The sequence below is a fragment of the Python bivittatus genome, unplaced genomic scaffold, assembly GCF_059951505.1.
Source record: "Python bivittatus isolate LINGU-HERP-01145 unplaced genomic scaffold, Pbiv_v1 ctg000480_np1212, whole genome shotgun sequence".
NCBI classification, from domain to species: Eukaryota; Metazoa; Chordata; class Lepidosauria; order Squamata; family Pythonidae; genus Python; species Python bivittatus.
Window position 1 is genome coordinate 70,031,537 of NW_028277075.1, and position 12,367 is coordinate 70,043,903.

General features: G+C 42.0%; 2 protein-coding genes across 2 annotated transcripts; both read right to left on the reverse strand.

Annotated features, from left to right (window-relative positions):
* Positions 1–241: 241 nt before the first annotated feature.
* LOC103049610 (olfactory receptor 9G19-like) lies at positions 242–1,192 on the reverse strand. Its single transcript, XM_088145147.1, has one exon. It carries the CDS (start codon positions 1,190–1,192, stop codon positions 242–244), a length of 951 nt encoding a protein of 316 aa, XP_088001273.1.
* Positions 1,193–10,667: 9,475 nt separating this feature from the next.
* LOC103062525 (olfactory receptor 9G4-like) lies at positions 10,668–11,612 on the reverse strand. Its single transcript, XM_007445406.2, has one exon. It carries the CDS (start codon positions 11,607–11,609, stop codon positions 10,668–10,670), a length of 942 nt encoding a protein of 313 aa, XP_007445468.2. The 5' UTR covers positions 11,610–11,612.
* Between the last annotated feature and the right edge of the window lie 755 nt (positions 11,613–12,367).

The following is a 12,367-nucleotide window of genomic DNA, read 5'->3' on the forward strand; positions in this document are numbered from 1 at the left end:
ATGCTCCTAGGTAGAGAGAGGATTGGGAAGATGGGAAACAATTGCCCATTAAAAGAAGTAAGTGAGGAGATTTTGAGGATTGAAGATGGTGGTTAATCACTGAAATAATCTCTCTGGTCTCCAGGCTCTCTCCACCATCTTTTATTTTGGAAGGAAGGAAGGAAGGAAAAGTGACACCAAAGGCAGGAGATTAATTTTATTTCTGGTAATCCAATATGGAGAAAGACGGTATTAATGCCATTCATTTGGGTCCTAGGAATCTTTCCCAGACTTTCTTGAAGGCTGCCTTCACATCTTTGTTGCGTAAGCTGTAAATCAAAGGGTTGACCAGCGGGTTGACTACTGTATAGAACAAAGCATTTGCCTTGTCCCAATTTGGAGTGTGTTGAGAGTTGGGTCTGGAGTACATGATGAGAATAGAACCATAGAAGAAGGTGACTGAGACCAGATGAGCTGAGCAAGTGAAGAAGGCTTTGCGTCTCCCTTCAGCCGTACGGATGCGGACTATTGCTGCCACAATCCCAATGTAGGATCTCAGGATGATAGCTGTGGTTACCAGCAAATTGCAACCCATGAGGGAAGACACAATGAGTTCATAGACACCTATGTCATTACAGGCTATCTTCACAAGCGGCACTACGTCACAAAAGTAGTGGTTGATGACATTATTCCCACAGAAGCGTAGGCAGAAGGTGTTACCAGTGAGTACAATGGCACTGGAAAAGCCTGCTACATAAGACCCTACCACCAGCTGGGCACAGAGCTTCTTAGGCATGGCAGTGGTGTAAAGGAGTGGGTTGCAGATGGCCACAAAGCGGTCATAGGCCATGAAGGCCAGTAGGAAGCATTCACTGTAGGCCAAGCCAGCAGAGAAGAAGAATTGGGCTGCACAGCCAGCTAGGGAAATGTGGTTGTTCTTGGAGACACAGTCAGACAAGATCCGAGGAGTATAGACCGAGGAGTACCAGACATCCAGAAAGGACAGGCTGCCCACAAAGAAGTACATGGGCGTGTGCAAACGGGAGTCTAGGTAGATCAGTGCCATGAGGCCCAGGTTCCCAGTCAGTGTTAGGGTGTAGGACGCCAAGAACAGCACAAATAAAACTATGCATAGAAATGGGTCTGTTGTAAACCCAACCAAGACAAAATCAGTAACCAATGTCTGATTGCCTTCTACTTCCATCATTTTCATAAGTGTAGCTTGTTTACAGAGGAAAGAGAAGTGAGAATTTTGCAGGTTTCAGTTCTGGAATACAGAATCCATGCTAACATTTTGAATGATGTGTTGACCCCCCCCCCCATCCGTAACAGATTTGGTATGAATTTGCTAATTTTACCCCCCCCCCATGCTTTTGCTTCTGCTTTTTGAATATTCCATAAATATTTACGGGATCCAGCTTTTACAAAAGAAAAGGACAACTTAAGGCCCTCGTTGCTTAGGAACACTCCATGTATTTAGTTAATCCTTTCTGAAGGTGGCCTCAGCATACGTGAGTGCTTGACAGGGCTTATCAGGACCCGGACTGTTAACAGAGTTGGGGCTGAAGAGAAACTGGATGAAAGACCATGAAGAAGGCTGGACTGTGAAGTCTGAGAAACCTCCTAGGACAGATAATGGCAAACCACTTCTATGTATTTGTCAAGAAAACTGCATGGACTTGCTGATGTAGACCCCAAGTGCCAACCCAGACTTGAAGGACACATTACCTTTTCTAATGGGATGTAGGACAAAGGAGGCATGTATTCCACATGGATTCCCCCTCCCCTGCTCTTTTTGGATTACTCTGCCCATCTACTTATCATTGCAGCTTGCTAGAATCCTTAGTAAATTTTCAGTCAGCTCAGGTCTTTAACAAACTTCTCCTTGATTCTCCAGAAAAGCTCCTCTTCCGACAATCCCTCCATCTATTCAAGTTCTGGGAAAATAATAAAAAAAAATGGTGCTTAAAGATTTAATGGCCTGAAGTCCTAAGTACAGGCCTTGTTAAGAGGGCTCTGTATCCAATGCTTGTACTGATACTATAGCATACAAACATATACGTTGTGCAGAATATAGGACTGTTTGTCCTCTCTTCTCCTCAACTTTTGACCTTGCTTGAGTTATTGTAATAAATTTTGTTGCAAGCATAGAAAATGGTTTTCATTTAGAAAAATACTACAGTAGATGGGTGATAGTAGTATTTTGTTCCCTCTGCAATATTTCATATTTAATTATTATTAATTTAATAATTATACTTAATTATTCTAATTTGTCTTCCTGTTGCTGTTTAAATAAGACCTTAAGTAAAACTCTTGGAAAACATTTCTAGTATGTTCTAGATTTGCTGTTCTGCCACAAAAGGGAAATAAAAATGTTTGGGTGATGATTTCCCAAGCTAAAGTTGTAACTGAAGGATTTAAGGAAGAACAATGTGTTGGAGTTCCTTTAGTGGATCCAAGACATTTAGATTAGTATATTTCACATTGTAAATTGGGACAAGGTTGCTTCAGTAGGCACTTGGGGCTTTGCTCAGATATCAACAAGAGTTGGTCGTGCAGTCTATCCTTTCTGGTGACAAATTAAGTAGTGACACGTGTACTACTTCAAAAATAAAACCCAAGGTTTTACTGGAATGGACGTAAATCTGGGTGTCTGCACAGAGTGAGCCCCCCTGCTTTTAACAGGGTTAACAAAAGCACATACCTGTATAGACAAGAAATGCAGTGTATCTTAGCAACTACACAGTTTCTGAAGGAAAACTCATTTTAAAATTACTTTTCAATCAAATATTCAAATCTCCAGATATCTTTAGAAGCCCGTTTGTTGGCATGAAGGAAAAAAGAAAGGAAAGAATGAGGGACTGCAATGATCCAATAGATAGCATCCCAAAGTAAAACAAGCAAAATCATCCAAGTACATTTTTTGGATTTAGATGGAAAGGAAGGTCTCTTGATCACTTAGAAAAAGAAACAACAAAGCCTGGAGGCACTCTTGCTACAACAGAATATAAGTGAGGGGTAGACTTCATGGTTAGGAGGGGAGGCATAAAATTATTTAGAGTTTGAGCTCCAGAGAAGATGTGGCCACTGTCATAAGTTTGGGGAACACTGGATTTGACATGGCCTTCTGCTACTAAATGAGGAAAGGGGCATGGATAAATACCTGATCAGTTCTGAAGGCCCAGATTTGCACATATGAATTTTACAAAAATGGATGTATTCCCAGTCAGTAAAAACAAATAGTGAAAAATGATGCATAACCCTTTGATCTCAACTACACTTGTATCAGCATCTCACAAGGCAGGTCAAGAATGGATTCTATTCTGGAAGAATGAAAAAATTCTAATTGTTGAAGAGGAGAAATAAAGTGCACATGTCAGCCTTATAACATTAGCTTTAGCCCCTGGGAGGACAGCCAAAAATGCTTCTAAACTAGCCCAATTGTTTTAAATGTTGCAAAAACAACTGAACACCATGCACTGTGGCAACTGACCACCAGAAGGATCATTTCCCCATAACTGGCAAGGAACGGATGCATATATTGGGTAAACTCTTAAACAGATAAGCATATTGTCTTAAAAGATTTTTTTACTAGCAGTTTTTCTCTAGATTTATATGACCTTGAAATACATTTTGATAGGGTCTGTGTCTGCATAATCAATCCTGCACCAATTACTGTATTAACTGGGAACTCTTACTTATTTAAATGATTTATGGAGCTAAATTTTTTCCAACCATCTCAAAGCAGCACATTGATTCTTCCTGATATATTTTTACAAAAACCATGTGAGGTAGACTTTGAGAAAGTGACAGAATTAAATATAAGTCAGTGAACTTCAGAACTGAGCAGCTGAATGTGAACCTGGCTCTCTGCATTAAATGTAAAATATAGCATCTTGCCAGTCTATTATGTGCCAGTCATGGACAAATGAAAGTGTCAAATTGAAAGGATGAAGGTCATCCCATGTTCTGCATTCAGAGAAGATTATCTCTTGCCATATATACATAATCAGCTCATCCGAGGACCTTGCCCTCACAAAACTAGCAACTTGCATTGAATTAGTCTGTAAAGATGCTCCCAGCCCCATTCTTAGCCTTGCTTTTTGGCTCATGATTCTCCTCACTCTAATTTGCTTTGGCAACATTAATATTAGACTCAGTATTTTGAACATAACCCTCAATCTTCAGACATCAAACATCCTGCAATTCACTCACTATATCGCTATTACTAATGACATTGGGCTCTTCGTACCTCAGCTTTTACTGTAATGTATTGTTGAAGAATCAGATACTTCAACCAGGCTTTCTTAACCTTGTTTCCCCCTTGCACCTCCCATACACTGGAGCCAATTCCCACAACGCTCATCCATAATGGTGAAAGTGATTCGAGTGCAACATACGGGAAAGCAATTGGTTGGGGGAGGCAGACTTGGCTGACACACTCCCTGGAATGGCCCTGGGTCCACGCATGAAAAGGAAAGGCATTGTGGAAGCCGGATGGCTCCATCTGCTGCTTTTGGGTGATGGCTAAAGTGTGGCCAAATATCCAAACCAGCTCTTGGGTTGTTTTCTTTTGTCCTTTTTCTCTGTCAGTTTTAACTCCTTTCTTGAACATTACTTACTGTATGTAATAGTGTACTAATGGTGGAGCCACTAAAAGGTGGGGAGGATACTTGTGCAATATAATTGGGATTTGCACCTTTAATTTTGTTGCTGACATTAATGCCACTTTTGCTGATATCCCTGTTGCACTTTTAGGGCTCCAAGGAGCTGTGGCTTTTGTTAAAGGAAGGACGGGGGGGGGGGGGGGGAGGTGGTTAGTTTATAAAGTTCATCTTCTTAGGCATTGGCTCCATACTGAATCTAGTATGAATAATTTCCACATATGTGGGTATAGAAGAGCTTTGAAAGAGAATGCCTGGTACCAAAGATGCCAAGTTAGTGTATGAACATTTTCTGCCCTCAACCCAATGAATGGGACAGCAATTCCCCAAAATCAGAATTATTTCAAAATAGCAGAGAGTGAAGTGGAATGTTATCACACTTAGTAGCCACCAAGTTTAGAAAGAGAGAATTAATGGATTTCACAAAACTGGAGCAATATCTGGTATCCTCTTTAAAATCTCCACTATAGTAATGCTTGATCCTGTACTGTGCAGCTGAAATTAGGTATTTTGTTCTGTAATATCTTCAGCATTCAACCTTTTCCATCTGAAATACTTAATGTGTTTTAACTCCTCAGTCACCCTCAGGCATGCCCTGCCTAAATCTCTCCCTTCCCACAAATTCCTAAAGTATTCTGATCTCCAGATTATCTGATACACAGATTTATTGTGCATTGAAAAGCTCCTCATACTTCAGGAGGCACTATAAACTTTGAAATCCTTCTCCAGAAAATAAGATCACTTGAACATTTCTTATATTATCTCTGAAGCTTCTCTTGGCCATACAATCATCTAGTTTTCCAGAACAGAGGCTATAACTCGGTTTCACTGTCAGGCACTACTCTTTGTGCAAGAAATGTCAGAGAACTACATTTGTTCCAACATTTCTTTAGGTCAGTGTTGTCCAAACTTGGCCACTTTAAGGCTAGGGAATTCTGGGAGTTGAAGTCCACTCATCTTAAAGTGGCCAAGTTTGGACAACACTGCATTAGGTGTTCTCTTTTATTGTCCCCAAAGTTTATGACTGAGGCACAGCTTCCCTTCCCAGATTTCACCAGAATAACTAGGCGTGCCCCAGGCAGAACATCCAAGAAGAATTCTTCACAAGGTTGAGAAAAAGAAAGAAGCAGAAGGATTTGCTCCCTTTTAGTGACAGTCCAAATTGGCTACTTGAAGTTGGCTGCACTGCTCTGACTGCCATTCAGACTATCCCTGAAATCACGTCACTTAAACTCAAGCAACAACAGAGGAAGGGTAGCTGGTGTTGTTGTGTAGGCTGCATACCTCTTGAAAGACCTTTTCTGTGCCCAAAACAGCATGTCCACTTCCCTCCCTGGTGCTACTCAGTGGCCACATTTCCTGCCAGTGGAGCAGCAGAGAGGCCCTTGTCAGAGGCAGGACTGACTGGGGGAAGAACTGGCCACCATACACATGATGCAAGGAGCTGCTTCTAGAGGGAAGCAGAAATCAGAAAAGTGAACCACTTCTAAACACCTTGGAACTTCTTCTCACAGAAGATAGAAATGGGCAAGTGTCAGCCTGCCTCTGAAAGCCTTGACAATCAGATGTGAGAAGAAGGGCCATGTAAGGACTGGTCAAGTCCTAGCTGCAGGAATAATATAAGTTTAGGGGGCATCTCCTAAGTTATGCCAAAGACATTAAACTTACCTGAATGAAGCCTAGTACATTTCCTTGCTAAGTCTGTTTGGGTAAGCCCATAAATCAGCTTATATGGGAGCCTTGTTTTTTCCTGAATAAGGTGACCACGTGACTCCTTCAAATTAGACAATCTCAGTTCCCTGTGGAAGCACTTAGATTAGATCTTTCCTCTTGATGATCTGAAGTGGGAATATTAGTATTGTGCCAAAAGTTTTTTCTTAACTCCTCCAAAGAGAGTTTCATCTAAGAAAAGAAAGGGGAAAAAAAACACCCGTCCCTGAGGCTATGTGAGTTCTCCAGGTAAACCATCATTTTCCACCTTGAGGGCACTTAGAATTTCAGTTACGATCATCACTTGTCTCAGGACCTTTTCTGGAAAAAGCTGTGGAACGTAGATTTGATAATGGTCAGATTTTAACCAGTTTTACAAAAATATAAGACAAGAAAGTAAAATGAAAAGAAAACATAAAGAAATCAACAAAAGAAAACAATAACAATCTAAACAGAAAAAAGGGGGGGGGAACCAAAAGAGATTATTAATTACCTATAGATATTAATTTTAGGAATAATACCACTGTTGGAGTTACTCAAAATAATTCTCTCAGTAACACCCCAAGTCTGATATAACCATAATATTTCAAAAATAATTCTATTTGGAAGCTTTGGGATATAATTTAATACAATATTAACATTTTAGATTAAAAGATTTCCCCATAAATCTACTTAGATTTACATATTCTAAGATCGTACATATTTAGATCGTACAAATATTATTCAATGATCCCTCAAATTTGGTACATCACCAACAAGGAAAATCTGATGCCCATCCCTTCAAATGCATTCTTTGTGCTGTCCAGTAAACTCAAAATAAAATCTTTTAATGAATCAATTTTAACCTTGAATCCACTGAAGCAAACTTGATGTTTTTTTAAGATTTGCAACCATAGATGTTCCATGATCAAACATTCCAGTTTTTTAATCTATGAGCTAAAAGTGTCCTTCATGTCAACTTTAAGGATATTCTTAGTTTTTGATGGAAACATGATGTGGGTTTAGTTTCAGATGTTGACTGCATCACAGATGGAAGCATTTCAGGTACGTCTGAACTTAAAAAATGGATTGTGCCAGCCCTTCTGAGGGACAGAGGGAAGAGTCCAGTGATACTTCCAGAAGACAAGGGTTGTGTTGTCAGGAAGCTGCAGGATGTCAATCCCTGTTTCTTTCCTGAATTCACAGAAGGGGATCTTTTGCCAAAAGAAGTTATCAAACAATTTCTCCTCTGGATGAAATAAAGCCTTTCAGTGGACAGTATGTGATATTAAAGGTGCAGTTCAGATTCTGTGTGATATACAGCAACCCTTCACTGTTTTCTAGAGTATTTGATTCCTTGGTGTTTGGGTCAGAGCTGAAGCAGAAGTCATGTTAAACAGCATCCTCCCTAAGAAATCTGAACAGCCCCGACCCTGTTAGCCTTTTCTAAGGCTCTGAAGCCCTGACTGTTTCGCCTGCTGTTTGGGCCAGGAGGCTAGGCGAACTGTGCTGTTGACGTGATTTTATGATTGGGATGTATGGTTTACCTCAGGTATCATGCATTGTTGTTTGTAACTGTTGTTTTTAATTTTCCAGAGCCCACAGCCATATACTCAAACAAACAAACAAACAATAACATACAATCTCCATGCAATATCATTCCCAGATTGTAGGTTGGGCTGACAATCTCTGCTGCAGTTTGCCCAGCTTCTCTAAGACAACAAGACCCCAGGTGGAGCAGGAACCTCTGTGCTCAAAGCTCACTTTTTCTCCCAGCACTCTTAGCCACAGGAACAGGTACAAAGATCTTAACACCCAGAACTGGAAAGAAAGTTGGGGGGGCATTTAGTCCGCAGGGCAGGATACAGCTAGAGAAATGACTCGTTGGGAGAATTTGCACAGGCCTGGAGCATTCCGGGAAGTGACAGAAGGTCACCTCAAGCAGCAGAGGATGGAACTTCCTCTCATCAGCTCAAGGTACCAGTCCATTCATTTCCCCTTCATCCCTCCTTCAGCATATAGGACACTTTTTTAAGTTTTGTCTTTCCAGGAGATTCTAGGCAAGGGAGTGTAAAAAGGAAGGATCTGTTTGGATCTGCATAAACTTCGAGAGTCACTTAGACATGGACAAGGAGGCAAGCACCATGGTGACCTGCAAGGTACGTGCCATGTTTGTGTTCCTGCCTGAGAAGGACTCCTACTATACCTGCACCAAGTGCCAACTCATTGCATTAGTGGAAGAGAAAGTGGAGGGGCTGGAGACCCATCTGACTATGCTGAGACTTCAGGGAAGATGAAGAGTTTCTGGACAAGGCAAGAAAAAAAACCTAGAAAGGAAGACAATATGGCAGAGAAAACAGGAGCCTCAGAGGAGGAACACTGGCAGCACACAACCCGGAGGACCAAGAGGCAGTCCTTGTCAGTGGAGCAGTACAGTCCATCAGGAGGAAGACTCGCAGACTCCTAGAGGAGGAATTTCACCCAGGGTTCCAGTAACAGGAAAGAAAGAAAGCCAGACTGCCGTGGAGACAAAGAATCCAGTGATTCCCCCAAAGAAGAAAAGACACATGGTGGTGATGGGGGACTCATGGCTTAGAGGAATAGAGTCGGCAGTCTTCAGACCAGACATGATATCAAAGGGAGTATGATGATGATATGATGATGATAATTTATTAAATGTATATGCCTCCATACTCCCAGCAACTTTGTTGCCTCCCAGCTGTGAAGGTCCAAGAGGTTGCAGAGAGGCTGACCCAACTGATCAAACCTACTGAACATTATCCCTTTTTTCTGTTTCATGTCAGAACAAATGACACTACCAGACATTTTCATCCATATTTCCAACTGATGGTCATACCTAAGGAAGGAACAGAGGATTTTAGAGATGAACCACTGGCTGGTTGGAAAAGATGGCAAGATGGTGATACAGGGAGAAGGATGAATTGCTCATTTCTTAACTTGCATCTGTCTTCTTGCAAAAGGAAAAAGCAGTCCAACTTGTCAAAAGCTGCATCATAAGGAGCAGAAGAGAAATGCAGAACAGAATAATTAGGGAATTGGTGAGAGAATACCTAGTTGCTCTGAATGAATTCAAGTCTCCTGGACTGGATAGATTACAGATAGTCTTCAATTAGCATCTGCCTTGGATAGAGACTATTCGCAGTTATGACAGTGATGAAAAAGTAATTTTGTGAACAATGCTAGCATTTACGACCTTTGCAGTGTCTCTCTCTCTCAGTCGCGGGTTCGCCATTACAGTCAGAGGGATACTCAAGGTTCAAAAATAAAACCTAATTTAAATGATTAGACAGAGCAGGAACCTTGTTTCACTGTTTTACTAGTCCAACATTTCTGGGAGGGACCAGCTCAGGACGGCTGTTCTGCTTTTTCACTGTCATCTGATGCAAAATGCTGCATGAACCCACAGTGTAAGAATTCTCTCTGCTGAAGAAAAAAGAGGAGTCTTAAAACCACTTGATTTTCTCTTCCCTTCCTTTCCTGAAAACTGAGGACTGTGACGCAAACTAGGCCTCCAAGGAATCAGCTGGTGCCTGGGAGGAGACTGCTGGTGATGAAGAGGCAGAAGAGCTGGGAGAAGCGCTCGGAAACTCCAGCAGTTAGGAGGCAGCCTTCAGAAGACATAACACTGCACCAGCTTTGCAAGCACAATCTTTGCATGCACAATCTTAAACTGCAACAATAAGTCCATTTTATGCTGTCAAACACACCCTTTGATTTGTTTTCTCCCAAACATGTGCTTCCTGCTTCAATCATGCAGGGCTCTTTATGGGACAGCATCCGATCAGGGACAAGGAAAGTACTGCTGAGCACCACTATGGCTCTAACCTGTGACTTTGGCAACTTGAAAGGTGGCTAAATCTTCTATCCCAGGTTCCTACCTACAGTTACCCAACCTCAGCCAACCACCCATTAAAGGGAGCAATTAGTGATTGTCTTTCCTGCCAGCACCACTAGCCGGCCAGATTGCTGGTGCAGGAAAGGTGTTGTGGCAGTGCAGTTTTTGCTAGCATGCTTTTCTTCTGGTTCAGGAAGTGGACAAACACATGTCAACATAGCTCTGAGATGGGCACTACATTAATTTCCAAATTTTGGGATGGGAAGGGAGTAGGTAATCCTTTAACCCCTAAGTATCTGTCTTTCCCAAGCCCAAACTTTCTTGTCTCTGATTGAGCAGTGATTTCATTCTGACTTCCAGTTTCTCTCCTTCTCTACCCTAGGAAGGAAGGGAGGGAGGGAGGGAAGGCGGACACTAGAGACTAGAGGTTAATTTCTGCATCTGCAATGTAATTTGAACAAAGGGTATATCAGTGCCATTCATTTGTGCGCTAGGAATCTCTCCCAGACTTTCTTGAAGGCTGCCTTTACATCTTTGTTGCGTAAGCTGTAAATCAAAGGATTGACCAGAGGGTTGACTACTGTATAGAACAACGCATTTGCCTTGTCCCAATTGGGAGTGTGTTGAGAGTTGGACCTGGAGTACATAATAAGAATGGAGCCATAGAAGAGGGTGACTGAGATCAGGTGGGCTGAGCAAGTGAAGAAGGCTTTGCGTCTCCCTGCTGATGAACGGATACGGACTATGGCTGCCACAATACCAATGTAGGAACTCACAATGACAGCTGTAGTTCCCAGCACATTGCAGCCAATGATAGCATTCTGAATGAGTTCATACACTTGTGTGTCATCACAGGCCATCTTCACAAGTGGTGGTGCATCACAAAAATAATGGTTGATGACATTGTTCCCACAGAAGTTTAAGCGGAAGATGTTACCAGTGTGTGCAATGGCATTGGCAAAGCCAGCTGCATAGGATCCTGCCACTAGCTGGACACAGAGCTTCTTGGGCATGGCAGTGGTGTAAAGGAGTGGGTTGCAGATGGCCACAAAGCGATCATAGGCCATGAAAGCCAGTAGGAAGCATTCACTGTAGGCTAGGCCGGCAGAGAAGAAGAACTGGGCTATGCAACCAGCAAGGGACATGTGGTTGTTCTTGGACACACAGTCAGACAAGATCCGAGGAGTGTAGACTGAGGAGTACCAGACATCCAGAAAGGACAGGCTGCCCACAAAGAAGTACATGGGTGTGTGCAAGCGGGAGTCTAGGTAGATCAATGACATGAGACCCAGGTTCCCAGTCAGTGTTAGCGTGTAGGAGAGCAAGAACAGCACAAAGAAGATTATGCGTAGAAATGGGTCTGTTGTAAACCCAACCAAGACAAAATCAGTAACCAATGTCTGATTGTCTTCCACTTCCATTCCTTTCAAAAGCATAACCTGTTTACAGAGGAAAGAGAAGTCAGAATTCAGCAGTTTTCAGCCCTGAATAATGAATTCATCCTATGATTTTGAAAAATGTGTTGAAAACCCTCTGACCTATTTGATATGCTGTTACTAATTTTGTTCCAAACTAATTTTGCTTCTAGTTTTTGAACATCCTGTAAATATTTAAGGGATGCAGGTTTTACATGCAGGTGACAACATTAGGTCCTCCTTGCATTAGGGGCACTGGACTCTATGTATGCTTTGGAAACCCTTTCTGAAGACAAGTCTCAACATGACAGTACTTGACTGACCTTACTGGGCTCAGACATTTAGGAGGTTTGGGACTGAGTAGAATTTTGATGTAAGACCACAAGGGTAGGTAAACAGGATAGTTGAAGAAATCCCCTAGGACAGGTGACATCAAATCAATTTTACATGGTTGCCAAGAAAACTGCATGGATTTGCTCATGTAGACACCAAGTGTCAACCTGGACTTGAAGGACACATTACCTTTTTCAATGGGACATAAAGCAATGGAGAAATACATTCCATATGGATTCCCCCTCCCCTGCTCTTTTTGGATCACTCTGCCCATCTACTTATCATTGCAGCTTGCTAGAATCCTTAGTAAGTGTTGTGGATCAGCTATGAGTGTTGGGGGAGAGAATTTTCCTCCTAGCCAACCCCCCCCCCTTGATTTTATTAGTTTTATTGATGGAAGAATGATGCTAAAGCATTGTCAATCAGCTCAG